At 44.8% G+C, this 26,874-nt stretch overlaps 1 protein-coding gene across 3 annotated transcripts; it reads left to right on the top strand.

The window, feature by feature from the left end:
- The first annotated feature begins 16,337 nt into the window (after positions 1 to 16,337).
- On the top strand, positions 16,338 to 25,623 carry LOC116319361 (zinc finger protein 239-like). Of its 3 annotated transcripts, XM_039602443.1 has the most exons (5): positions 16,343 to 16,649; positions 17,960 to 18,247; positions 19,299 to 19,568; positions 19,677 to 19,810; positions 23,913 to 24,042. In XM_039602443.1, exons 1-4 carry the CDS (start codon positions 16,478 to 16,480, stop codon positions 19,775 to 19,777), a joined length of 831 nt encoding a protein of 276 aa, XP_039458377.1. In that variant the 5' UTR covers positions 16,343 to 16,477; the 3' UTR covers positions 19,778 to 19,810; positions 23,913 to 24,042. The 3 variants fall into 3 exon arrangements, with proteins under 3 accessions (XP_039458375.1, XP_039458377.1, XP_039458376.1); XM_039602441.1 differs by lacking the exon at positions 19,677 to 19,810 and having other exon boundaries at positions 16,338 to 16,649; positions 19,299 to 19,610; positions 23,913 to 25,623; XM_039602442.1 differs by lacking the exons at positions 16,343 to 16,649; positions 17,960 to 18,247; positions 19,299 to 19,568 and having other exon boundaries at positions 19,686 to 19,810; positions 23,913 to 25,623.
- Positions 25,624 to 26,874: the final 1,251 nt, after the last annotated feature.

Raw genomic sequence — 26,874 nt, 5'->3', positions numbered from 1 at the left:
ATGGTTCATCGTAATTTGGCGTGGCCAAGTCAGTGGCCCTCGACAAATCCTGCTTCAATGAAATGAACGCGGACTCTGTGGCCGGTGTCCAAGACAACTCAGCCCTCAGATTTCGAGCGCCACCTTTCTTAATCAGGTCCCTTAAAGGGGCGGTTTTACCTGCGTAGTTCGGAATGAACTGTCTGCTGTAACCTGTCAAACCTAGAAAAGAAAGCAATTCTTTCACCGTTCGTGGTTTGGGATGTGTGAGAATTTGGTCTCTGTGTGTGCTCATTAACCCCACAGATTTGTGTGCAATCACCCGGCCCAGAAAAGTTACCTCCGGTCGGACCAGCTGCAGTTTTTCTTTACTGACCTTGAAGCCGCATTCTGCCAGTCGATTCAACACTGCGGCGAGGCTGCCGCACACGCCGCCACGGAAGGAGCTGCAATTAGGAGGTCATCAACATACTGGATTAGTGTGCAGCCCTCAGGCAATTGACATGGTGACAGGGCTTCTTTCAGCACCTGATTGAAAATGCCTGGGGACAGTGCAAAGCCCTGTGGCAACCGTGTGTATCTGAACTGTCTGCCTCTGTATGTAAATGAAAAAATGTCTCTGAGTGACTCGTGCAGTGGAAGACAAAAGAAGGCATTAGCCAAATCAATACAAGTGAACCATTTCTGGTCCCATGTAATTGCAGTGAGAGCTGTGTATGGGTTAGGCACAGGAACAGTTTCAGTGCGTAGTATGGCATTAATAGCTCTCAAATCATGTGCCATCCTGTATTTCCCGCACCCTGTTTTTCAACTGGTAAAATAGGCGTGTTCCAGTATGAGTGTGATGGTTCTAACACCCCTACCTGCAACAGCCCTTCAATGGTTTCTGCAATACCTGCGTCAGCCTCTGGTTTGTGCCTGTACTGTGGTTTATTGATGGGCGCATCCGACTTCAGCTCGAAAAGAACAGGTGAACAGGAAGCTAAACCCACATCAGTTGGCCCTCTGGACCACAACGTGTCAGGCAGTTTGGGGAGTTCAGCCACCGCGTCTGGATGATCTGTTTTCTCTCTGCCATGTGTTCTGGAAATTTCTTTATGTTCTAAAATCACAGCATCGTTAGACCAACAAAGTATACGATAAATTTTACATTTAGGAGCATACCAAACATTTGGAATTTGCGTACCTTGCCACCAAGAGTTGTCCAGCGCCCGCTTGACCATTGGCCCTAGTTCTCGTGCCTCATGACCAACATGGACCGCCAAAGTAATGTGAGGGGCTGAATCCTCTCCCACATTGTACCAGGGCAATTGTTCATCCGTTAATTTGACAGCAGCGGCGACACCTTCTGGTCCAATGTAAATATTGTGTGTTTTACATTCCAAGTTTCTCCCTCTAGACCACTCTCAAATTGTTCCCTATAGGTGTCGTCTTCTTCCTTATCATAAAAAGGGTGACGTGGTATGGATCTCTAGGCTCAGAGTAGACGGCCAAACTCATTATCCAGGGTCTCCATTCCTGGTATATTCTCAGAATGCCTTCCTCCACCAGTCGTCCCCAGTATATTTCTGCTGTGGCCTGCTCTGGGTCTCTGACCAGATATTGAGTCTTTGAAGGCGATCCCAGGCACGGGAATTCTTTTCCTCCTGGCAGAGAGACCGTCAGGCCGTCTGCCGAACACATAATAGTTGCTCCCAGTTTCACAAGCAGATCCCTGCCCATGAGATTTACAGGCACCTGTGGTGACACCACATATTGGTGTTTCAAAGTCTGTTTTCCCAGCTGCGTCAAAGCTGGATCAGTCAGTGGCAGAGTCATCGGAATCCCGGAGAAACCCACAACACTGACTGTGCTATTTGAAAGCGTTGCACAGTCAGGTGTGTCTCTCAATGTGGAATAAGTTGCTCCAGTGTCCACTAGGAAGGGTAGTTCTGTACCTTCCACGGTCATCGACAGCATGGGTTCTGCCGCACCCACACTGTTCGGTCCCTCCGGCGGCGTCAGTATTGCTCCCCGTCCCCGCCCCAGTCAGCGACTGGATACTGGGCGACAGGCGCTGCACTGGGATTCGGAGCTTGGTGCGCGCCCCTGCACGCAGCTCCTCCTCTGATGTTTCCGCGTGCCTGGGGTTGATAGCCCTGCCGTGGATAGTTACGGGCCTCACAGGGCATTCTCGAGCCCAGTGTCCCTCCGCTCCACAGAAGAAACAGCCACTCCAACCATCATTGTCAGCTGGAGACCCCAGAGACCGAGCTCTTAGTCCGCCCCTGCCGGATCCACCACGCCCCTTTGCGAACCACGGTCCCCAATTCCCCAGCGGGTCTCACGTTGCCCTGGTGCATTGGCGGGCCAGCGGTCATCAGGATAGAGATTCGGATCCAAATCCGCCAGTCAGGCACCGGATCAGCCCGGGTCTTGCCACCATTACCGTTTTGCTTGGTTCTTTCAGCTCCTTTTTCTTATTGTTAAGTTTGTCATGAGCCTCCCCAACTGCAACTTGACAAGCAGAGCCTGGGCTTCCTCGAGCTCTTTCTTTTGTTTATTCACGAATCCTGTTCCTGCTGGAGGCGATGCGCCACATGCCTCTCCCACTGCACAGAATCTGCTACTGCAAAGTCTGGATTCTTCTCTAAGTCTGCTGTGACCTGTTTTGGCAGTCCTGCTAGAACGGCGGAACGGAACCACGCCCGACTTTCGCCCTCCTTACCTGGATGAATGCCTGTCTCCATCAACCACTGCTCTTTAGCTTTAGCTAAGAACCCCTGGTGTGTCTTTAGGGTCCCAAATTATCTTAGGAATCGTGCCGGTGTTGCGTGTTGGATACTTTTCACGAACAGCATCAAACAGGGCACTTTGGACCTCAGCAAGAGGGAGGTCATTAGCATACGCAGTGGTGCAAGCTAGCCCCTCTACATCAGCTAATCCTCCCCCCAGGAGGCAGCGTCCAGCGACCCCGCGAAAATCACCGAGAGCAAGCTCCTCTGCTTCGGTCAGTGTGGTCAGTTTCCTCAGCCAACTAGCCCCTCCTTCTGTAATGGGCGGAAGTTGTTTAACCAATGCTTCCAAATCTCTGATTTTATATGCTCTATACACTGGTTCACCACATGGACCAGACATCAGAGGCATATTCAGTTGTCCCTCCTGTACTCCTCTATCAAAAATTACTCTTCTATTTTTCTTCACCTGCATCTTTCCCTTTGATGGCCCAAACATTGATCTTCTCCGACCTGGAGGGGCCTGCTTCTGTTTTCCGCCTTCATCCTTTTTTACTTCGCGGTTTCTCAGCCTTATGCTTGGACCTGGGTCTGACTCAACTTCTCCCTCTTCGGCTGCTTCTTCTTCATCGCCATCCTCCTCTTCATCACTCCAGGAGACCCCATCCTCTATTTTATCCTTTGACCAGTCCTTAAGCATTTTCCTCTTCGCCAGTTCCAATGCTTTGAACACCTTCACCAATGCCTCCGGCTCCTCATACATAGGACCATGCACTTCTCCTTCCCAGCGTTCCCGGTCGGGCATTTTTCTGCTCCACCCGATCTCCTCATCTGGGCCTGTCCTTCCTTCTGCGGACCTGGCGATCCCTTGTGCTTGGGCCGGGCTCCCAGCTCCATCGTGGGCCGCCCCTCCTCTCGGGTGTGCATCCCCTCCTCCTGTCTGTCCTGTCTTAGCTGATCCAACAGGTGTTCCTCGGACGGCGTCAGCATATCACTCCTAATTCCCCTTGGTGGCGAGGTTGGGCCTTCATCTGCAGCTGAGGCCTCCAGTCTCCCACCTTCACTAAAGGGCTGACGCCCCTGCTCTTACTTCTTCCTCTTGTCTCCTTATGTGTCCACCAGTGTATTCAACATTCACCACTCCTCCCAGGACTGTTCCTATTTGTCCTTTAGGCCCACGCACCTGTCCTCCATCCAAAGTCATCACCGGCATGACATAGGGTGGGGGTGGGGCACTTGGCATTAAATTAGCCCATGGGTATATTTTGGGTGTTGAGGGTCTAGCAGGTTCCTCTGTTTTTGTGGTCAAGTTCCTCATTTGCTCCTCCAACTTCTTATTTTCCTCTTTTAGTTGTTTTACTGAAGCCATTATACTCACCATATCCCCTGCTCTGACCGTGTCATCCTCCTTCATCCAAGATTTTGCGGCATTCCACAAAACAACCACTTAGAGCACTTGTCATGCACTTCTCTGAGGTCCTTCATTTCTGCCTTGGTCTTTCTATTCACTGAGTGACCCACAGACTCCTCTTCCAGTTGCTTCAGTTGTTCTTCACATCTTTTCCCTTCAGCTTGAAACACCAAGCTCAGAGCTATTTCATCACTCAATTTCTTTTGTTGAGATGTGATGAGCTTACTTACCTCAAGCTCCATAACCTGACATTCTTTTTTCGGCCGCTTTTAATGTTCCAGCATTAGCCAGTCGAACAGCTTTCTTCAGCTGTTCAAGCTGAGCCTTCAAGGGCTTATACCCTTTTATTTCACCAGAGGTCGCCCTGTCACCCATTCTGCCACACACTCACTTACCTCCTCCTATGACGTTTTCTAGGTCCGCCTCCTCAGTTACTCTGTTGTACTTCACTTTCGGTTTCCACAACCCGTCTCACCCCTCTGACGGCCGCTTCCTCGTCTTCTCCTGCTTGGTGACACACAGAGTTTAACCCAACTTATCATAAGCCATCCGTGACTTGACCACCCGTTCATCACAACACACTTCATTTGTTCTGACCCGGGTTTCACCTTTACACACCCTCATCCAAGCATGTCAAACTCGGCGCCCGTCTCTGCCGCGTCCACCAGCGAGACAAGAAACTCCGCCGCGTTAGATGGCACCCACCCCGAGTTATTTTCATTGTCCGCCAATTCCATTAATCCCGTAAACAATAGCAAACATTTATTTACATACTCATCCAAATCATCTAACTCAACTGTTGCGGATATGGACACCTCATACGGGGCATTCTCCGTTTCTCCATGGCAAACACAGTTAACTTCAAACACCCCTTCCACGAGTGAAATATCCACTTTACAGAACGCCTCCAACAGCATTTCGGTTATTTTCCAGCTGATTGTTCCCTATATAACCCTCAAATCCAGATTAACACTCTTCACTTTTAAACCTTATTGTTTCAACCAACCAACCCGTTTTTATTTTTCGTTTTTTGCTTTTACTGGTAAATCAACACCAACTCCCCTCTATTGTATAACTCTTCTACTCCTAATAAGTCCACTTTATTGCGTGCTCATTTCACTGTGTTTTTTTTTTTTTTTTAACACTCTTTCCTGTAATTTTATATCTATTAATCTGTCACGCTTATTAGTGGCTCATGATTGCTTAAGGCTTATGTCTGAACTTGACCACCGAGCCGGAGTATCATTCAATCCTAACAGGACGACCACTCCATTTTCTCTGGGTCAAGACAGCTCATTCGTCTTTAACAATTCTCTACTGATATGTCAGCATGCTACAGCCCAACATTATTATATGGCCATGTGCTTAACAAACTCAAATCATCCGATTAAACTTTGTGTACTTTATCTTATCTTCACAATTTAATCTCAAAAGGTCATCACTTTTTATAATCAGTCCTATCACTACAACATAGGCCGCAGTGAGTTATACTTAAATGCACCATGTGTTATTATGCACAGTAAAATTTGACCGGGTTTCTCAGAGGTACTTATTTGTTTATTTAAGCCTCAGGTAAAAACACAAGAAAACTCAAACATCAATATCACCCGTTATGTATTGCCTAACTTAAAACAGCTTTTAACTTCAAAACATCCAGCTTTGCATCACAAGAACAATATTCCGAACCCAGCTCATCAATAACATCCTTGCAGCAATGAAACAAAGCCCCATGTATATCCCCATATAAACAAAGCAACGTAATATTTACAGTCAGTTAACAATATGTATAAATCATACTTATGACCTCAAAAACACTTTAAACCAAAACAGAGATCCTTGTGCGTTTCACAGCGGCCAACTCATTTGCATATGTTCGTACTTTCACCGTCCGTTACCCGGTCCAGTGGTACTCTATGTCAAAGGGACTAAAGACATGTTGGCAGAACGATAAAACGCAGTGGCAGCTTCACCTGGATCTCTTTCGTGTGTCTCAATGTATTTTTCCAAACACCGGAATATCAGGAAACTACGAAACAGAAAGTTAAATAACTCTAATTCTGATCGCCTTATATCTGCGGACACCGTAAAACCATAATGGTTCTCCGGCGTTTCAGCCCAACAAATGCATCTCATATGAATAACACTCCCCGTTCGTGAATATTCAATCTGACAAGATCCAGAAACAAACATCCTTTTTTTTTTTTTTATCTTAAGAAAAATCAAATCACAATCAATATATTCTATCTCTAAACTCAGCAAAACAGTCATACACTCATATCAAAAATTAAGACTTTACTCACAAAATGGTGATAAACAAAACCAGCATTTTAAATACACGCATTCAGCAATACATAACAATTTCTATAAACTCCCCAACACTCTAGGGATTTCGCAGCCACGTTCTTTATTAAACAACTGTTCAAACTCCTTCGTGCACTCACGTTAGCAGCCGTTTCATTTACATAGACACAGGTTATCTGAAAATAACTCACAGAGCTGCAGCATTCTCTCCCTCAGTCAAACTCATCACGCACTCACACACTTAAACGGTGACCCTTAAGCTCGGTCACTGATCACACATTCACCACAATTAATTCAACTCTATTTATCCTCTCGTAATATGCAAAACCAACCTCTCAGTTACAGACATTTTAACAAAATTTTTCAAACAATAGTTACACATTCACTCCACTCGAAACCGAAAGCGATAGTCACTCTGAGCGTCACCGCTCCTCATACATAAACACACACCATCTAAAAATAGAAGTCAGCAGGCTGATACAGAGACTCCCTTCAGCCGAGGATTTCTCACCAATATATTATTATCTTACAGAGACGTCCTTATTTTTACAACTGCACAGATTTTTTAGGCCTCTTAGCTCCTACCAATTTGAAAATTTACCATAACCGACTCGAACGGGTAAACCTCAGGTTTTTGCGACCAATCCAGCAGACCAGACTCGAACTGGCCTGTCCAAATATCTAGTCCTAACTTAATTTACAGGTAGCCAAATAAGCGCAAGAATAGGGGACTTGAACCCCTAGCAATTTTGGAAATTCCCCAGTTTTCCCGGTTTGTCGCACCGTACTATCCCATTAGTCGCCGCTAGGTCAAGGATAAACGTCTTTATCCAGGAGGGCGTTACCTCCGAGAAAATGCGCTTCTTAACAGACGCCGCTGTCGTTCTAGAAAAATTTATAATAATTTGAAACAACAATCTACACCCGGAGCCGGATAAGATTGAGGCAGATCTCCCGTTGTGGACATAAGGGACTTGAACCCACGAACTGACCATCACACGTAGATCAAATGACCAACGGGGCTTCACCCCACACAATAATCAAATTCCCTACCACACTAAAATTCTCTCAGTACTGTCCTTTATTAGTTTTCATTATCCTTATTTCACCCACTATGCTCATGAGATTACAATCAGAATTAAATCAAAACAGACATTCATCAGTAACTTTCAGTGAGTAGACTTTCTAATTTTGTCGTATTCAATCTGACACTTTTGGAAATTCACTTCAACAGGTAGTGTCTTACCTTTTTAATTCGCGCCGCGAATGTCCCCTCACTTCCACCACTGATTTCCGTCTGTCCGCCTGACCACCTCGGACCCTGTCCAGCACCTCCCTGGCCTTCTCCTCTCCTCAACCACCGGAACGAGCCCCCAAATGTTAAGGTTCAAAGTTTGGAGGAAAGGAGTACGGAGGGCTCACAAGCAAATAACAACTCTGGTCCGGAAGATGTGATCAAAGCAAAGATTTATTTATTACACGCGTGGAGTCCGAAGCTGGGCAAAGTCAGCAATCGAACTGAACTCACGATGATTAAACAAAGGTTTTATATGGGTACAATAACAAAGCCCCCCTCTTTTGCAAAAATAGACAAGGTACAGCTTACGTCACTTAAACCACAAAATGTTCCGTGAACTTTAACATAGTTTAAAGAACATTACGTCTCTTGTCTCGACATCAGTTGCACTTCCTCTAAGTACTTTGGCACAATTCTGCATTTGCAGCAAAAATACATCTCCACTTCTGCCCTACCAAAATAGATCTGTTATGGTGTGTATGTGTGTGTGTGTGTGTGTATGTGTGGGCGCCTGCTGTGTAGGCTATGTATGTGTCATGACCCCGTTTGCACCTTTGCCTCACACTGCTCGTCTTAGCCAGACATAAGGCCTGTGCACATACACAGCTGAACTCTGTGTGATTTCTAGGCTAAATGTCACACTCGAACCATGAAGGAAACTTACTCAAACTGAACTGAAACTTAAAACTTACTCAACAGATATAAGGTATAAATGATAAAAACTTAAATCTTAACTCTAGAGAATATAAGTAATCCAGGCGTATGTCATGTAAGCAGGTGTGTTGCCATTCCTTTCAGAGCTCCTGTCCTCCTCACCGTGTATTGGCTGATCCTTAACGCCTGCCAAGAGTTTCTGACCTTCACTTGACCAGGAGCCACAGCTCTTTAATAAGCTCAAATGCAATCATGTATAAAAGATTAAAATCATTTTCATAACAAAAGTTCTCTCTTCTCAGATCTACCCATATGTTTGCTCGTCTCTACTACAGTTCAATCATTGAAAATCACACTGATCAGCATGCTTTGTGGAAATTACAGATTACATCATGGCAAAAGCATTTGTCAGACCCCTCACTTACTAAGCAAACAAACAAAAACAAAACAAATTGCCTATGGCATCATCAAGGCTTTGCGTTCATATTAATTGAGTGTAAGCTGCTTTCTTCATTGCAAGTATTTATTACAATACGGTTTAATTCATGCATCTTATCACTGAGTTCTAAATTCAACCTATCTCCTCACACACACACGGTTTCCTGTCACCGACAGGCACACATTTCCTATTTCTGCAGACTCTGTCTTTCATTGTATTTATAGTCTAAAAACCCCCTTTAATTCTACTAAAAACAATCTAAATCCCTTGATCTAAAAACGATACACCTTTATTTCACACACACTTCTAAATTGAGCTCTTTCAGACATCAGGAATCATCACACACACTGCCTTTTCTCTCAAACTTCCACTTGTTCACTCACTCCACTATGAACCTTTGTAGTGTTATACTTACTAATTCTTTATTATTTTTGTACAGATCACACCCAATCACTCAAAACCTACTACTCAAAGTCAAAATCACTCAAAATATGCTTCCATACGAGTATTTCAGATATGCTTTTCAAGATATATAGAGGTCACTCACTGTACATCCACAGAATTCAAACTCTATTTATACAATTGTAGTGAGCAAAACCAGCATCTCCATGCGCGTCACCGCTCCTCATTAGCTTGGTAGTGTCCACATATTTATTTAATTCAGCTTCTCAATCTTGTAGCTGTTGTATACAGGGTTTGGCTCATTAGTTGTTAGTATAGGTCTTCATCTTAACAAAGTCTCATCTAAGATGACAGGTTTACAAGCAGGTCAAGTGTCTCTATGCACCTGATTAGTGTAGTTAATTCCTTATTTTCTTCATCTCCTATATCATTGTACTGAGTTTGAGCAAACCTTAAGCTTGAATCAGACTACTTTTAACAATCTTCCACCTCACATCATAACTGACTGAGGTGCCTCTTCTAATTAATAGTATGTCATTATTAATGTTATCATTGTATTGTTTTTCCTTTTTTATAACAGCAATAGTATATCACAATACACTACTTTACTACTAATATACAATAGTATATTAGTTTATATTTTATTATGTATCCATCACGGGTCTGTGTGAATCTGCAGCTTCACACCTTCCCAAGCTGGAGACACACTTTCCTTGGCTGAACAATGACACAGCCTTAATATACCTCATGCATCTCTTTAATTGTTTAATATATTTTCGTGTGAATTATCTGGTTTCATGCATTCTATTCATTCTAGGCACGGTCGTCATGCCAACTATGTTTCATTGTTAATACCAGTTTACAGGTTGTTAACCTCTCCTATTATCTCCTATTATCATGCTTATCACTAGATAAGCTCTGCTTTAATTTAAGTTAACCTTAATTTAACCTTTTGTTTATTCCACTACATTCCTCTTTCCATGCTTTAAAATACAACTCTTGTGTATGCTTTGATTTCTTTTTAGCTTCCTTTTCAGTATTTATTTCTCCTTGGAGGGATTCTTATAATTTAGTCAATGCGGAGGGGCTACATTTTCCCTCCCATGTGGGGGGTTTAGTTTGTTTAGGATTTCTCCATCTATATGCACTAATTTGTCCGGCGCCTGGACCTTTTTCCTCTAACCACTGCTCGTCAGCAGTGAGTTTTGAAGCTTCATTACCCATTTTAATCCTCTTAATTCTTTTCACACTTTACAACTACACAACTGCGGCACCTTCTCTGGCACGAGAATCGAGAGAGGTAGTTGACACGGCCTTCTACTTTCAAGCTATTCTTGAAAGCGGTGTCATCTTTATGTGATGAAACACGACCTGTTTCTCTCTTTTCACCAGTACTTGGGTGGCCAACAGCAAACAAATTAGTGGAATAGTTCAGCCTCCTTATTGTGCTGTAAAATCAACTTATTCCACCAACAAAAATAAAACAACAACAATACCTTTTCAACGCGTACTACGTTTTATGGACGAGGTTTATCTAAAAATGCTTCCAGCCCTTTTCCAGGCGAGCCTTTACTTTTAGGAATGCTTCCAGTCCCTTTGGGCGAGCCTAAACGTTTTACGCGAGGTGTCTGAGTGTTAATATTCACCTGGTTGCTGATTCACTGCCGGTCTCTCAGGTCTACCTCATCGACCCCCACCGCCGTGGACCACTTATAAGAACGCCGGCCAGAACCCGAATTCACGTCTCTGGACTTTATCCTGTACCTGGACAGGAGCTGTCGACAGACTTCAGCGCGGGCTTCTCACGACGGCAGGACTCGATGAGGTTTTCATGTGGGGTCACACAAAAGTGCTGTGTCCCATCCGGCTCGAAGGACCAAGAAATGTGAGGAGTTTTCCTGTATTGCACCTCAGGTCGGAATAAAAACGCTCAGACAGGTTTAACGTGTACACGGGTGAGACTCAGGGAGACTCGCCCCGTGCAATAGTTGTCAGCCTTTTTATTCATAGCATTCTCAGAGACGTACAGGAAGAGATAAAATAGAACTGTGCAGGCTTCCTGTTGAGTCTGCACTTCCCCATTTAAGTGTAACTTCCCCATTTAGGCTTAATACTGAAAGAGCAAACATATTTAGATAAAGAAACGTACTTTTAAGCATAACATAATAAAAATCCCAAAATCCTGAAATCTCTTGACAGAAAGAATAAGAATAGTGGGGGTGTGGCTTTGTTTGTGAACAAAAATTTAAAATACAGGGTGGTGGAAAAAATGACGGTGGTGGTGGACAACATATTAGAGTGTGTAACAATAGAAATTAGTGTGGAAAAAAGAAAAATGTCATTGTAAGTTGTACATATAGAACACCAGGTTCTAATACTGAAATATTTAAGGAGTGGGTAGATAAAACATTTATTAGGACAAATCAAAAAGTTATGTTCATTTGTGGGGATTTCAACATAGACCTATTAAATCCAAACAAACATAGTATGACAGATGAGTTTATTAATTCAGTGTATAGCATGGGACTCTGTCCAGTGATCACTAAACCCAGCAGGATTACAGCATAGTCGGCAACCTTAATAGACAATATATTTACTAACAAAATAGAAAACAGATCTATAAGTGGTCTCCTAATTAATGACATCAGTGATCATCTACCTGTTTTTGTAGTGTATGACAGCAATTACAGGAAGGTCAAACAGGAAAATACAACAAAATACAAACAAGTGAGAACAGAGGAGTCCATAAATGCATTTAAAAGTGATTTAGTTAAGCAAGAATGGGAGATGCTGTATAAGGAAAAAAATATTGATAAAGCTTATCAGACTTTTTTAGGAAAATTTAAACTGTTATATGATAGTCGTTGTCCAGTAAAGAAATATAGCACAAAACAAAAATATGCAGCGTGCCCATGGATCACAAAAGGATTACAAAATGCATGTAAAAAGAAAAATACCTTATATAGAGAATTTATAAAGAACAGAAGTACAGAAGCTGAAAATAAATGCAAGAAATATATAAAATAAATTAACTTGTATTTTGAGGTCATGTAAAAAGGAATATTATGATAAATTATTAAATATGAATAAAAATAACATTAAAGGGATTTGGAAAACATTAAATGCCATCATTAAAAATGGTTCTAGGCAGTTAAATTATCCTTCATATTTCACTAATAATGATAGAAATATTAGTAACATGAGTGATGTGGTTAATGAGTTCAATAAATTCTTTGTAAGTGTTGGGCCAGACTTGGCTGATACAATTCCTGATATAACAAATTCTGCAGAAAAAGAAACTAAACTCATTGACCGTAATCCTCATTCAATGTTTTTAACGGTGGTAGAAGAAAAGGAAATAATTGATATTGTTGGGAAATCACAAACAAAAAATTCTACAGACTTTGATGACATTGATATGGAAATCGTTAAGAAAGTGATCGATGGCATCACTAAACCCTTAACATACATTTGCAATTTGTCTCTACAAACTGCTGCATTCCCAACACAAATGAAAACAGCTAAAGTAATACTACTGTTTAAAAATGGAGATAGACACCAATTCACAAATTACAGGTCTGTTTCTCTACTTTCACAATTTTCAAAAATACTGGAAAAAAATTTCATTAATAGACTTGACAAATTTATAGATAAACATAAAATAATAATGGACAGTCAGTATGGTTTCAGACCAAATAGATCAACATCTATGGCATTAATGGAACTAATTGAATTCAATTCAATTCAATTCAATTTTATTCAAATCACAACAAAAGTCGCCTCAAGGCGCTTTATATTGTACAGTAGATCGCACAATAATAAATACAGAGAAAAACCCAACAATCATATGACCCCCTATGAGCAAGCACTTTGGCAACAGTGGGAAGGAAAAACTCCCTTTTAACAGGAAGAAACCTCCAGCAGAACCAGGCTCAGGGAGGGGCGGGGCCATCTGCTGCGACCGGTTGGGGTGAGAGAAGGAAGACAGGATAAAGACATGCTGTGGAAGAGAGACAGAGATTAATAACAGATATGATTCGATGCAGAGAGGTCTATTAGCACATAGTGAGTGAGAAAGGTGACTGGAAAGGAAAACTCAATGCATCATGGGAATCCCCGGCAGCCTCACGTCTATTGCAGCATAACTAAGGGAGGATTCAGGGTCACCTGGTCCAGCCCTAACTATATGCTTTAGCAAAAAGGAAAGTTTTAAGCTTAATCTTGAAAGTAGAGATAGTGTCTGTCTCCTGAATCCAAACTGGAAGTTGGTTCCACAGAAGAGGGGCCTGAAAACTGAAGGCTCTGCCTCCCATTCTACTTTTAAATACTCTAGGAACAACAAGTAGGCCTGCAGTGTGAGAGCGAACCGTGCACATGTGCGACTTTAGCTTTTATGAACTGTGACAATCATCACAAAGGGCCAGGGCGCCCACTCTGACGTCACTGATGGAGAAATAAAAAAGACTGATTGTTATGACATTAACACTGAACTCTTTACAGCTCTGCAGAAGAAGAAGAAGGAAATCAAGGAAAAACCTTTTCAGGCTAGATTACTGAGTTTAGGAGGTGCACCTGAACGCACCATCAAACACACACGTTTCACCGCCAAACAAAAAGTTTTTCAAACGATTCACAGGATTGAGTGATGGATCCAGGTCAGAGAAAAGGCTCAAATCCAGGCTGATTTCAGCGCCTGCTGTTTGAATGGAGCACAGTGCAGTCCTGTCCTCTGTTTGCGCTTTGTTAGCTCACATCTCCAAACAGTCCTCACAATCATAAATGTCCCGCAGAGCTGTGATCAGGATCCTCCCTCAGAGTGACACTCACCTGTCCTGTGCAGCTTGATTTGGGGTTTCCAGGTGATATCCAGCAGTCTGCGCTGACGGTCGATCTCTTCCTCGTACTGGACGATCGTTTTTTCAAACTCCAAGAATATTTGTTCAGCAGCAGCAGTTAGTCGCTCGTTGATAAACTCTCTCAGATACTGAACTGAAGGCATTGTTACTGCCACAGCTCACACTCGGCTCACACACTCGGCTCACACACTCGGCTCACACACTCAGCTCACACCTCGGCACACACTCGGCTCTCACACTCGGCTCTCACACTCTCACACACACTCGACTCGGCTCACTCACACACTCGGCTCACACACACACTCGGCTCTCACACTCGGCTCACACACTCGGCTCACACACACTCGGCTCACACGGGGCTTCCGCCTGTCCTTTGTTTACTTCCGCCTGGTGTCACACTGTGAAGTCCCGGTGTGCCGGTTCCTCTGTGTTCCAGCTGTTTCTCATGCGTGGATCCTGTCGGTGTGATTAAAAACAGCCCTCTGTCGGGACTCCTCTGTGACGTCACGATCAGCTGGGTGGAGACTGTTGTTTACTGTTGTCAGCTGTTTAACACCTGCTGATTCAGGACACAGAGTGACAGGTGTGGTTTAAATCTGATCAGAGTTCAAAGTCCACGGAGGAACCAGGTCACTCTGACCTTTAGAGTGGAGTCTGTCTGAAACCTCTGTCAGGGTGGTGCTTGTCGTGTGAAGCGGCTGAGCTGGTTTTGGTTAAAGGAGTCTGATGATGTTTCATCTGAAAATGAAGCAAACGAAACGTAACGCAGCTTTTAAGCTTCTTAAACATAAATGTGACAAACTCCTGGACGTCATCACAGAGGGCTGACGTGGACAAACATCACCAGGTGACACAAGAACCAGCAACAGCTGGAACACCTGGAACATGACCGATGCAGCCAATCATGAACAAGAAGGGGTGAAGCCCCACCCAATCCTAAGCAGGAAACACTGAGGTTTTTTTTTTTTTAAATGAACTTTATTTGTCGACAACAACATGACCATAAGCCAGTATTAGTTATCCATGCATATAAATATATACAGTGAGCATCACAGCATGATGTAGAAACTGAGACAAACGGTGTGAACAAAACGGGAAATCATGATCTGCAGCTCAGATAGAGAGGAGGCCTCCTCCTAACATCAACTGAACTTATTGAATAGTACAGCTAGTTTTTAATCAGGAGTTTAAGACCGTTCAGCCACCTGTTTATAAAGACTTAGCTCTGTTAAGCAGACAGTCCCAATCAGCAAGTCTAAATTTGGATTCTCAGCAAGCATCACAAATTTCACTACAGTCACCGTCAGATGAGGTAACTGGATTCCCCTGGACCGTAGCCCGCTCCACGCGTCAGTGCAGGAGGAGTGCACTGATTCACAACAGCAAACCAAGTGATCCAAACTTTCAATGTCATCTTCACAGAGTGCACAGGCGTTCACATCTGGGTTAAATCTCAGCTTCAGGAATTCATTAGTTGGATAAATCTCATTTATGACTTTAAAGTTAACCTCTTTTACTTTAGGGGGAAGTGAAATATACTCTCTTCTTATCACCTTAACCTCCTTGGATTCACATTCTTTTAGAATATAAATTCTTTGAACCCGGTTAGGACAGATTTCATTTATCACAATATTTCTGATCGCCTTGTTTGTAAACTTGCTGTCACCAAAGTGAACTCTGCAGAGCTGTCTCGGTCCAGGAGAAATGTTAGAGTGCACAATGTCCTCTTTAATCAATGATCTCAGAGGGACTGGGATGGCTTTGGTTAGTGTTTTATAACTCTTAGCATCATCTTACGTCAAACTTCTCACAGAACGTCTTATTTTTTATATAAAACCCCATTTTCATCCATAAAATGAGCTACAGCTCAAATCCCTTTGGATCTCCACTCATCCGTGTACACAGAGTTTCTACACAGACGGACATGCCTGCTGCTCCAGGAAACACTGATGAACGAAGAAATACAAGCCTCGTGCCCTCTGACGTTGTTGCTGTTACACTCCTCACCAGCAGGTGGCGGGTTTCCGTCCACCAGGAGAGCTTCGCTGTGACACGAAGCGGAAGTGAAGAGGAAACAGTGCCAGTGTTGTTGTTGTGAGAGCCGAGTGTGTGTGAGAGCCGAGTGTGAGAGCCGAGTGTGTGTGAGCCGAGTGTGTGAGCCGAGTGTGTGTGAGCCGAGTGTGTGTGAGAGCCGAGTGTGTGAGCCGAGTGTGTGTGAGCCGAGTGTGTGAGAGCCGAGTGTGTGTGAGCCGAGTGTGTGTGAGCCGAGTGTGTGTGAGAGCCGAGTGTGTGTGAGCCGAGTGTGTGTGAGCCGAGTGTGTGTGTGAGCCGAGTGTGTGAGCCGAGTGTGTGTGAGCCGAGTGTGTGAGCCGAGTGTGTGAGCCGAGTGTGTGAGAGCCGAGTGTGTGAGCTGTGGCAGTAACAATGCCTTCAGTTCAGTATCTGAGAGAGTTTATCAACGAGCGACTAACTGCTGCTGCTGAACAAATATTCTTGGAGTTTGAAAAAACGATCGTCCAGTACGAGGAAGAGATCGACCGTCAGCGCAGACTGCTGGATATCACCTGGAAACCCCAAATCAAGCTGCACAGGACAGGTGAGTGTCCCTCTGAGGGAGGATCCTAATCACAGCCAGGGCCGTGCAGAGATGTTTGAGGGGCGGGTGCTCGAGGGCACATAGACCCAGGCTGAAGAACAACAACACACATTCATCAAGACTCTAATATGAATCAGATCACACTGTATCACTGTCATCAGGTGTGTTTTACCTGGTGGGTACAATGTTGGAGGGCAGGGCTGTGTTGATCTGAGTCCACAGGGGCAGATGGGAGCTGTCAGACAATAACATGCAAAGGTTGGTGACAGCACTCGGAAACATAAAGATTAGAAAACTGTGGGAAATAAACTGAAACCGGAATATATGTAGGGATGGTCATGGCACACACACACACACACACACACCAGTATACTGTATATACTGTAGCCACAAGTTTGCATCATGGCGCTGATCCAGAATCCCTTATTGTTTATTCCTAGTGCTGTAATAATAAAGTAATAAATGTAAAATCATGTATTTATGATGAGTCAGTTTGTCTGTGCAGGCAGAAAGATGATTCAATGTTTAAACTGTAGAGATACAATAATGTTGCTGCTGTAAAATGTTGTCGTATCTGAAATGCAAATCAAATACAATCAGTTTTTAATGTCATTTCTTTAAAACCCAGTGTGGATCTGATATGTGGATATGCATATTACATGTGTTTCCCCTGCAGCTCCACATCAGCCAGGCAGGAAAACGTGCACGTGCTCTCTGCAAGCTCGTAACCAGCGCGCTCTGCCACCGAGGGCGAACATTGGTTAATGGTCGTCATGCGACTCATGCAAGTCAGATCCAAGGCAGAGAAAAATGCCTCCTCCGCACGTGTGTGTTTATTATGATGAGGGCTTTCCTCCAGAGGTCGCAGGTCTTTGGGCTTCAGGCTGTTTGTGTGTGTTTCAGTGAATGATGCATTAATTCTCTGCGTGGGAAAAACCTGGTTTGGAGACTTTAGTTCTGCCTTTTGGCTTCTGTTTGCGCTCTCCATCGTACCTGCAGCAGGTCGTCACACACACACACAGTCTGAGATAGCGTGCAGGTAGATGTGTGATGACATCAGAGTGGCGTGAGTGGATGGTGGAGGTGCTCGTGGGTTGTGGGAGGCTCAGGGAGGACATGTTGGCGACCTTTGACTCTCACTTTAATAAATAAACGTGTTACAGACAAAGCTGCTCCGCGTGTATTTATACTCGCTTTTATATAAAACATGTAAAGATGTGCTGAACTCTCACACACATGAGCGACGCAGTCATGCTGTAAAGTCCTGTTAATGTTTCTGTGGTTGTGACTTCTTTCTTCTGTTGCTCCAGACGTCCCACAGCAGCAGGTTTGTGAGGAGGAGGAGGAGGGGGAGGTTCTCCCTGAGCAGCAGCTCTGGAACCAGGAGAGGAGCTCCAGTGTGGAGCAGGAGGAACCAGAACCTCCACAGATTAAAGAGGAACAGGAGGAACTGTGCAGCAGTCAGGAGGGAGAGCAGCTGGGACTGAAGGAGGAGCCTGAAGTTCATAATGATCCTGTGCAGTACGAGGAAGAGATGGAGCGTCAGCGCAGACTGCTGGATATCACCTGGAAACCCCAAATCAAGCTGCACAGGACAGGTGAGTGTCACTCTGAGGAGGATCCTAATCACAGCTCTGCAGGACATTAAAGCTGCAGAGATGTTTCAGGAGGACAGAAGGTGGGACGTGTGCGTGACTACTCGACCACTCGTCGCTGTTGTTACTAGTCGGTACCAGACGAGTCGTTTAATCTGATTGCTACAATTGTAATAACTGATGTCGTTAAAGTATTGTGTCCTAATGTTCTGCAGCCATCTGCCACCAGATGGCGCATCGCTGTTAAGAATCGCCTGATGTTTCTGTGAACAGAATGCGATCGCATATACAAGCGGTGCAAATGGACAGGCTCCGCCGCCGTGGTCGGGCGAGCAGTTCAGTCATCCGGGGCCGCTGCTCCTCCACAGTGAAAGGAGACGGCTAAGGCTGTCGGCTCCCGGGTGAGGTGTTCTGACTGGGCGTCTCCTACCTGTAGGAGGCCCTGCAGTCGACACGCCGGAGAGGTCCCATCTCTCTGAGGCCTGGAACGCCTCCACGTCTCCCCAGATACGCAGGAGGAGGCGGTGAAAGCGAGGTCCGAGCTGCCCTGCTGCCCCCGCCACCCGACTTCAGACGAACAGTAGAAAACGTCTGCATGATTTATTGTTATTTTAGACGAAGCGGTGGAGTTTCCAAACAGCTCCACGCTGTGTCGTGAGCCATCAATTCAGTTTTCACATCGTAGTCTGTCACAGTTTAATAAGACGTGTTTTGTGGTTTGTAGCTTTCACGTCATATTTAAGTGCAGTTAATATGCCTTCATATTAGCTTTAACGTGTTCTCCATGTCTGAGTGCTTCTTAGTTTTGGATTCATCGCTTGGTCTCCTCGTTTCACTGAATTCGTCACCAGGAAGGTTCCTAGTTTTAAGTGTTACAAAGGTACTGCGTACATCGCCATGGTAACTGATGGACTGTTGCATGGTAACTAAGGCAGCATTCAGGGTCACCTGATCCAGGCCTAACTGTAAGCATTGTTAAAAGCTGATACTCAGGGCTGGATAGTCTTAAAAGTACAGAGAGTGTCTGTGTCCTGAATCCTCTTTGTCCTTCCAGACCTCAGACAGCAGCACGTCTGTAAGGAGGAGGAGGTTCTCCCTGAGCAGCAGCTCTGGAACCAGGAGAGGAGCTCCAGTGTGGACCAGGAGGAACCAGAACCTCCACAGATTAAAGAGGAACAGGAGGAACTGTGCAGCAGTCAGGAGGGAGAGCAGCTGGGACTGAAGGAGGAGACGGATACCTTCATGGTGACTGCTGCTGAGGAAGGAGAGCACAGTGAACCAGGAGGAGACGGGGAGCAGCTCCTCTCTCCAAGCTCTGCTGGAGGTGAGAGCCAGGATCAACGAGGAAACAAGTATGGAGCATCAGGTGAGAAGTTGTGTTCTCATGAAGTGTGAGCCCAGTTTGACTGAATGTGGTCATTTCACTGTCCAGAGGCGTCCAGACAGCTGAGGACCAGAAATATCTGCAGGGAAAAATTAGCTGGAAAAGCAGTGACGTGTTTTCAGGGGTCAAAGAAGAGCTTTCAGGTTTAAAGTGAGCCGCTCCTTCACCAGTGACTGTGTGAGGTCAGTCTAACGATGGCTGCTTTCTTTTTGTGTCTCTGGATGTTCTCATAACTGTTGCTGAATTACTTTGATACTGAAAACTCTTCACAAACTCGAGTCCTCCTGGTAGGTTTTACTAGTTTTCCAGCTCCTTCAGAATGACAGTGTCACACATAATCTTTGTTCTCTAATAGTTTTTGCCTCTCAGCCATAAAAGGCTGGTGGGATGTTGTTGTCACCTTGCCGATCTCCGATGTTGTTCCTGGATCTGCTGGACCCACTCACCTAGCTTGGGAGTCACTGCACCTAGTGCTGCAATTCCCACTGGGACCACTGTTACCTTCACCGTCCACATTTTCTCTGAGCCCTTGGTACTTCTGCAGCTTCTAAGAGGGCCTGTCCTTCCATGATGATGCCTCCTCTTCCTCCTCATTCTTGGGTTTCTGCTGCCTGAGATATTCACTGAGCACGCTGTTAGTTGGGGCCATCTTTGTGATGTATTCGTGGATGTTCGTTGTCTCATCCTGGACTGTGGTGCTGACACTCACCAGTCCCCGGCCCCCTTCCTTCCGCTTAGCGTACAGCCTCAGGGTGCTGGACTTGGGGTGAAACCCTCCATGCATGGTAAGGAGCTTTCTTGTCTTGATGCTTATTACCCCAGCAGGGTACCTGATCACGGGCAGGGCGTAGGTGTTGATGGCCCGGATCTTGTTCTTACCGTTCAGCTGACTCCTCAGGACTTGCCTGACCCTCTGCAGGTACTTGGTGGTTGCAGCTTTCCTAGCGGCCTCTTCATGGTTCCCATTCGCCTGTGGGATCCCCAGGTACTTGTAACTGTCCTCTATGTCTGCAATGTTGCCTTCTGGTAGTTCGATCCCCTCAGTTCTGACTACCTTCCCTCTCTTTGTTACCATCCGACTACACTTCTCCAGCCCGAATGACATCCCGATGTCATTGCTGTATAGCCTGGTAGTGTGGATCAGTGACTCGATGTCTTGTTCACTCTTGGCATACAGCTTGATGTCATCCATGTACAGGAGGTGGCTGACAACTGCTCCGTTCCGTAGTCGGTATCCGTAGCCAGTCTTGTTAATGATCTCACTGAGGGGTTCAGGCCTATGCAGAACAGCAGTGGGGACAGAGCATCTCCTTGGTAGATCCCGCACTTGATGGTGACTTGTGCTATGGGCTTGGAGTTGGCCTCTAGTGTTGTGCACGCCACATCCCCATTGAGTTCCTGATGAAGGCTCTTAGGGTCCTGTTGATCTTGTACAATTCTAGGCATTCCAGTATCCAGCAGTGGGGCATTGAGTCATAGGCCTTCTTGTAATCAATCCAGGCAGTGCACAGGTTGGTCAGTCTGGTCTTGCAGTCTCGGCTGACTGTTCTGTCTACCAGTAGCTGGTGTTTTGCGCCTCTGGTATTGCTGCCAATCCCTTTCTGTGCCCCGCTCATGTATTGACCCATGTGCCTGTTCATCTTAGCCGATATGATGCCTGACAGGAGCTTCCATGTAGTACTGAGACAGGTTATTGGTCGGTAGTTGGATGGGACCGGTCCCTTCTTGGGGTCCTTGGGGATCAGGACCGTCCGACCTTTGGTTAGCCATTCCGGGTGTCTCTTGTCAACTAGCAGCTGGTTCATTCGTGCTGCCAGACGTTCGTGGAGTGCAGTCAGCTTCTTCAGCCAGTAGGCGTGAACCATGTCGGGGCCTGGTGCTGTCCAACTCTTCATACTGGAGACCCTTTCTTGGATGTCTGCCCCTGTGATTATTACTGGACCCTGTTCAGGGGGTTCACTGTGGTCTGCTCTCAGATCCACTAGCCACTGATGCTCCCATATGCTCTTCCAGTATTGCTCCGTCAGCAGCCTTGGTGGGAGTCCTGTTCCCCTGCCACTGAGAGTACACCTTGGATGGTCCTGTGGAGAACAGCTGGTTTATTCTCCTGCGTGCTTCTCTCTGGTGTACCTCTTCAAAGAGTCTTTGCTTGGCAGTTTCCAAGGATTCAGATATGGACATCTTGCTGTACTTCTTAGGTGCCTTCTTCATCGCACCTTTCTGCAGCTGCAAGGATAGAACAGTTGGGTAACTTCCCTAGGTACAGAGATGGCTTTTTAAGTAAAGGTTTAACTACAGCCAGCTTGAAGGCCTGTGGTACATAGCCGATTATTAGAGATAGGCTGATCATATTTAAGATCGAAGAATTAATTAATGGCAGGACTTCTTTGAGCAGTTTTGTAGGAATGGGGTCTAAAAGACACGTTGATGGTTTGGAGGAATTAATTATTGAAGTTAACTCAGAAAGATCAATTGGAGAAAAAGAGTCTAAATAAGGAGAATAAAGTGAAGTTGGATTTTCAAATGCCGTAGGTCCAGCTGCTAAAATCTAGGGATGGGAATCAAGAACCGGTTCCCAGTACTCCAATTCCTTGGAATCATTAGTATGCCTATCTATTGATCCCGCTTATCGGTCTTGCACTCTCGCTACGATCAGCTGATTTCAGTTTGTGTGTCGGAGGAGGAAAATAGTGGCGCTGTCTCCAGCGTGGACAGGGACCTTACTTTTATTTTTATAGGAAAAAGGATGAGAGCGTGATGGTAAAGGGGAGACTGCTCCAGGACAGAAACAGCTGCATTATACTGCTAACAAGGAACGAGGAAAATTGATAAGGAATCAGAATCTCTAAATTCTTATCAGTTCCCATCCCTACTAAAATCCCAGTGACCTTGACCTCAAGGTCAGAGTTCAAGTTTTCTGAATATCTTATAAAAGTGATAACTTAACAACAAGGAGATGCAGGATTTTGAAATTGATAACATACGCGTATCTGCGAGGAGTCTGAGGAGGAGCACTGGTGCCCATCAGTACGTTTTCATTATTCCTGAGTCCTGAACCCCCTGTGCTTGAGGATGATTGAGAGTCTGGCTCCTCTGCCTAACCAAACCTTTACCAATTATCACCAAAGTCTCCACAGCTCCACAAGCTAATCAGACCTGGTGGGACTGCTGCTTTAACTTCATTCAGGTTGTGTCGGTCGGCGGTCAAGGCCTTGGTGGTCCGATCCCTAGCCATCGAGGCTGGCTATTAGGTCATGGAAGGTCATCTCTTTGGTGAGAAGGGGCCGGAGCTTGTGCATTAGGTTAACAGAGACCGGTTTGATATAGTCAGGTCCATCTCAATGCACGACTTGGGCTTTGGAAAAATCCTCCTGGAGATGGACTGGAGTCTGTTCCAGTCTGGAGGTGCCCTCAGTGAGAGGCGCCAGGCAGGGATGGGGGTCCCTGTATCCCCTTGGGTTCCTGAGCCCGGGTCCTCACTGTTGTGTGTGTTCAGGACATATAATACGCATTTTAAGCTCTGCATAAAGGCTGAATGTTAAACTCCTCCTGCTGGGGGAGCTTGACCAGCCACACTTCAGTGCGTAAGCTGTTGTTACAGTCTCTGACCTTTAGGGTCTGCCTCATAACCGGAGGTGATGTGTTGCAGCTCGTCAGCCACTGCATAAAGACCGCCATCTCAAGTGCCACGCCCCCTTTTTCCCTTTTCCCTGGCTTTGAGCTGCAGTGATTTGGGCAGCAGGCTGTAGCTGTGTAAACCCTGTGAAGCTTGGTGTGACTTTGTTTTTGTGAGTAAAGGTAACTGTAGTGATCCACAGCGGAAGCATGTTGGGGCTCTGTGACATTTTTGTTTCAGCCTTTTCTCCTGTTCCGGGCTGAGGCAGTGAGCTCGGCCATTGTACTTTGTTTTCTTACAGACTGTCTCTTAGTTTTGTTTATTAGCCAGAAAGGGGCGATTTGTTTGTTGTTTTGGCTTCGAGACCCTGACGCTCGGAGCTTCCCTGTTTTATTTGGTCCTAATTGGTTCGTTTGCATTAATTGTAAAATAAATTGTTTTACTGACGTTAACTATGAGGTGGTTAATATTTTTTTTCACTTTGTGTTACACCCCATCTCAGATAACACTTTGCTGTTATGTGGGCTGTAACAGCTACACATAACAGCAAAGCTGGGTCAGGCTCCACCACCCCCACCTTCAAGACCTACAACTGGATCACCATTTATGAAAATTATGACAATTGTGAGTATACTTACCCTTTTCTTGTATCACTTTTGTCATTTCAGAACTCCCACATCACCAGAACATGAAGGAGGTTCTCCAAGAGCAGCAGTTCAGTAATCCAGAGAGGAACCCCAGTCTGGGCCAGGAGGAACCACAAGGACAACTTTTGCTTGAGGACGGGACCGATACCTTTATGCTAACAGCTACTTGTGAGGAAAGTGACCACAGCGACTCAGAAACAGATAGCGAGCAGCTCCTCTGTGATGACTCTCCTGAAACTGAAAGCAGAGATCAAGAAACGAGCAAGCAAGAAGAGTCGGGGTTAACTGAAGATGCAGGGTCAAAGCCAAAGAAGGGACATCAGGGAAAGGAAACTTACCAGCTCAGCTTGCCGATTTCAGTGAGCCAGTGTAATGACACTTTCAGTATGTCCCAGGGAAAGAAGCATCACATGATACAAAACAATGTGAAACTCTACGTGTGCAAAATATGTCGTAAAATTTTTGTGAGAAGGTATCACTTGTCTATGCACATGAGAATCCACACAGGTGAAAAACCATATTCTTGTGAAACATGTGGGAAACGTTTCAGTATAAAACGCAGTTTGGCTCGTCACATCACCGCTCACACAGGAGAGAAACCGTATTGTTGTGAAACATGTGGGAAAAGTTTCAGTGCTAAAAATAGTTTGTCTTACCACATCACCACTCACTCAGGTGAGAAACCATATTCATGTGAAATATGCAGGAAACGTTTCGGTCAAAGCAGTGCTCTGTATCTCCACAAGAAAACCCACACAGGCGAGAAGCCGTATCATTGTGACATCTGTGGGAAAAGTTTTCGGCAAGCTGGTCACTTGTCTCGCCACAAGAAAACTCACACTGGTGAGAAACCATATTCTTGTGAAACATGTGGGAAAAGTTTCAGTCAAAGCAGTGTTCTGTATGCTCACAAGAAAATCCACACTGGGGAGAAACCTTATCATTGTGAAATATGTGGGAAAAACTTTAGTCAAAAAAGTCACTTGTCTCGGCACAAAAAAACTCACACAGCTGAGAAGTTGTAGTCCGTTTGAAACGCTGTATTCTTCTGTCGGTCAGTAAAAATAATGTTTATGTTACAGGTGGAGTAAAGAGAGCTCAGAAGTGTCTTGTCTTGATCATGTGAGTTTATTGCATGTCACATTATATGTGGTCTGTCAAATAACATCTATTCAGTTCAATTCAATTTTATTTATATAGCACCAAATCACAACAACAGTCGCCTCAAGGTGCTTTATATTGTAAGGTCGACCCAACGAAAGACAAGAAAGAAATATACTTCCTTTCTTGTCTTTCGTTCACTCTCAGTAAGTTCTATGTAATCTCTGTTTATCTTGATCTGATGCCTACTTTGTCTTTTGTCTTAATTTTGAAATATTCCCTTTGCACTTGTTTAATCTCGCTAAATGTTCTCTTATGTGTTTGTGATATATTTGTGCTAGGTTCCTAAATATATTTTATCTTGAAATGAAGCAGCTCTTCCAGTTTTTATCATCAAGTTTTATTATTTTTACCTTAATGTTTACCTTCTTTCCCTCATCACTCCATCTTTTTTTCACCTGAGTCTTGTGGAAAAGTCTTCTTCCACTGTGTGTTTTGTTAGTATTTGTAACTGCAGGAAATTTTTCTCTTTTTTTTTTAACCTTTCCTAAAGATGTTTCGGGGTTTGGAGGTGATACTAATAAATTGGAAAAAAATGTGGTTAACATGATGTGAAAGCTGTATAAATAAAGTTTTCTTCTAAAATATCTGGTTATTCAACATTTAATTTTACAGACTGCAGGTTCCCACCTGCCTTTCTTTCCAGGATTCTCCTGGATAAAGGCCTTACAGAGTTGGAGAGAAAGCGAGTGGACTTCTGTAAGTTTCACATTTCATCCAAGAAGCTTTTTCAATTCTAAAACCAATTGGTGCCCAGTGAGAGTTGTCCCTTAAGAGGGTCGTTGACCCACTATTGAAAGCGTGAAAAAGGGTGTGGGCCATTATCAGCCGAGAAACCATTGAGAGAGCTTGCCTCACCCTATCATGTGACCTGTTGAGAACACCTGATGTGAGCACGGGTTGAAGCTGCTGGGAAGGATCTGAGACTTCATTGTAGGTGGCATCCTCAAGAGTGACCTTTGACCTTTAGATGCAGATGAACAGCTGAGTCTTGTCCTGTCAAGGTGGTTCTTCCTCCATGTTGGCTACAATAGGTGACACCGATGAGCCCATGGCACATCCACGTTTTTGTAGAAACCCTCACTGTATTTAAAATATGTGGTAGTGAGGCAGAGGTCTAACAGTGTACAGGTCTGAGCGAGGGCATAAGAGGACACCATGGTTTCATCTGGATCCAGGGTAAGTTTCTGGGCCTTGTTGGTGAAGTCAGTGGAGAAATGTGATGGGGTGCTTTCCCCGAAGGGGAGCTCGGATGTTGGCGAGCTGCTTGGAAATGTTGTAGGTGGCTGAGTTCTCACAGCTAACAGTTGGTCTGAGTGGGACTCCTTGGTGGATCTTTGGGAGTCCACAAAGAAGAAGGCAAAGTGGCTCCAAAGGAGTACGCCAAGGATAGCTGTGTAAGTCTCGGCATATGTGGCATCCACAGGAACCTCTGAATCTCAGCTACAAGCTCGTATAAACTATTTCTACAAAAACCAAACAGCGAAAACAACAAATAGCTAACGGTCACGTAATTTCATGAAATGTCCATAAACGAACAGAACAGAGCCTCATTAGCTCGGGCTAACCGAGCGAACAGTACATTTTCTGAAAGCAGAGATTTCACAGATTCCTAAACTGCAAGTTTCGTCTTGCTCTGAACAAAATTCACCAAACCAGCAGCAGAAGCAGACCGCTTGATAATAACGTAAAATCAGACTTACTTTTCCCGTTGCTCTCACAGCATAAACATCCATTTGAGACTACAGCTTGTTTCCGTAATTACTCAATTTCCCACAATGCCTCAGAGCTGTTTCCCATAAAAAAAAATCACTGTTTTCTG

Source organism: Oreochromis aureus, linkage group 18 (genome assembly GCF_013358895.1).
Source record: "Oreochromis aureus strain Israel breed Guangdong linkage group 18, ZZ_aureus, whole genome shotgun sequence".
Taxonomy (NCBI): Eukaryota; Metazoa; Chordata; class Actinopteri; order Cichliformes; family Cichlidae; genus Oreochromis; species Oreochromis aureus.
Note: the sequence above shows the minus strand (reverse complement) of the source record. Positions and strands in the feature narration are given on the sequence as shown.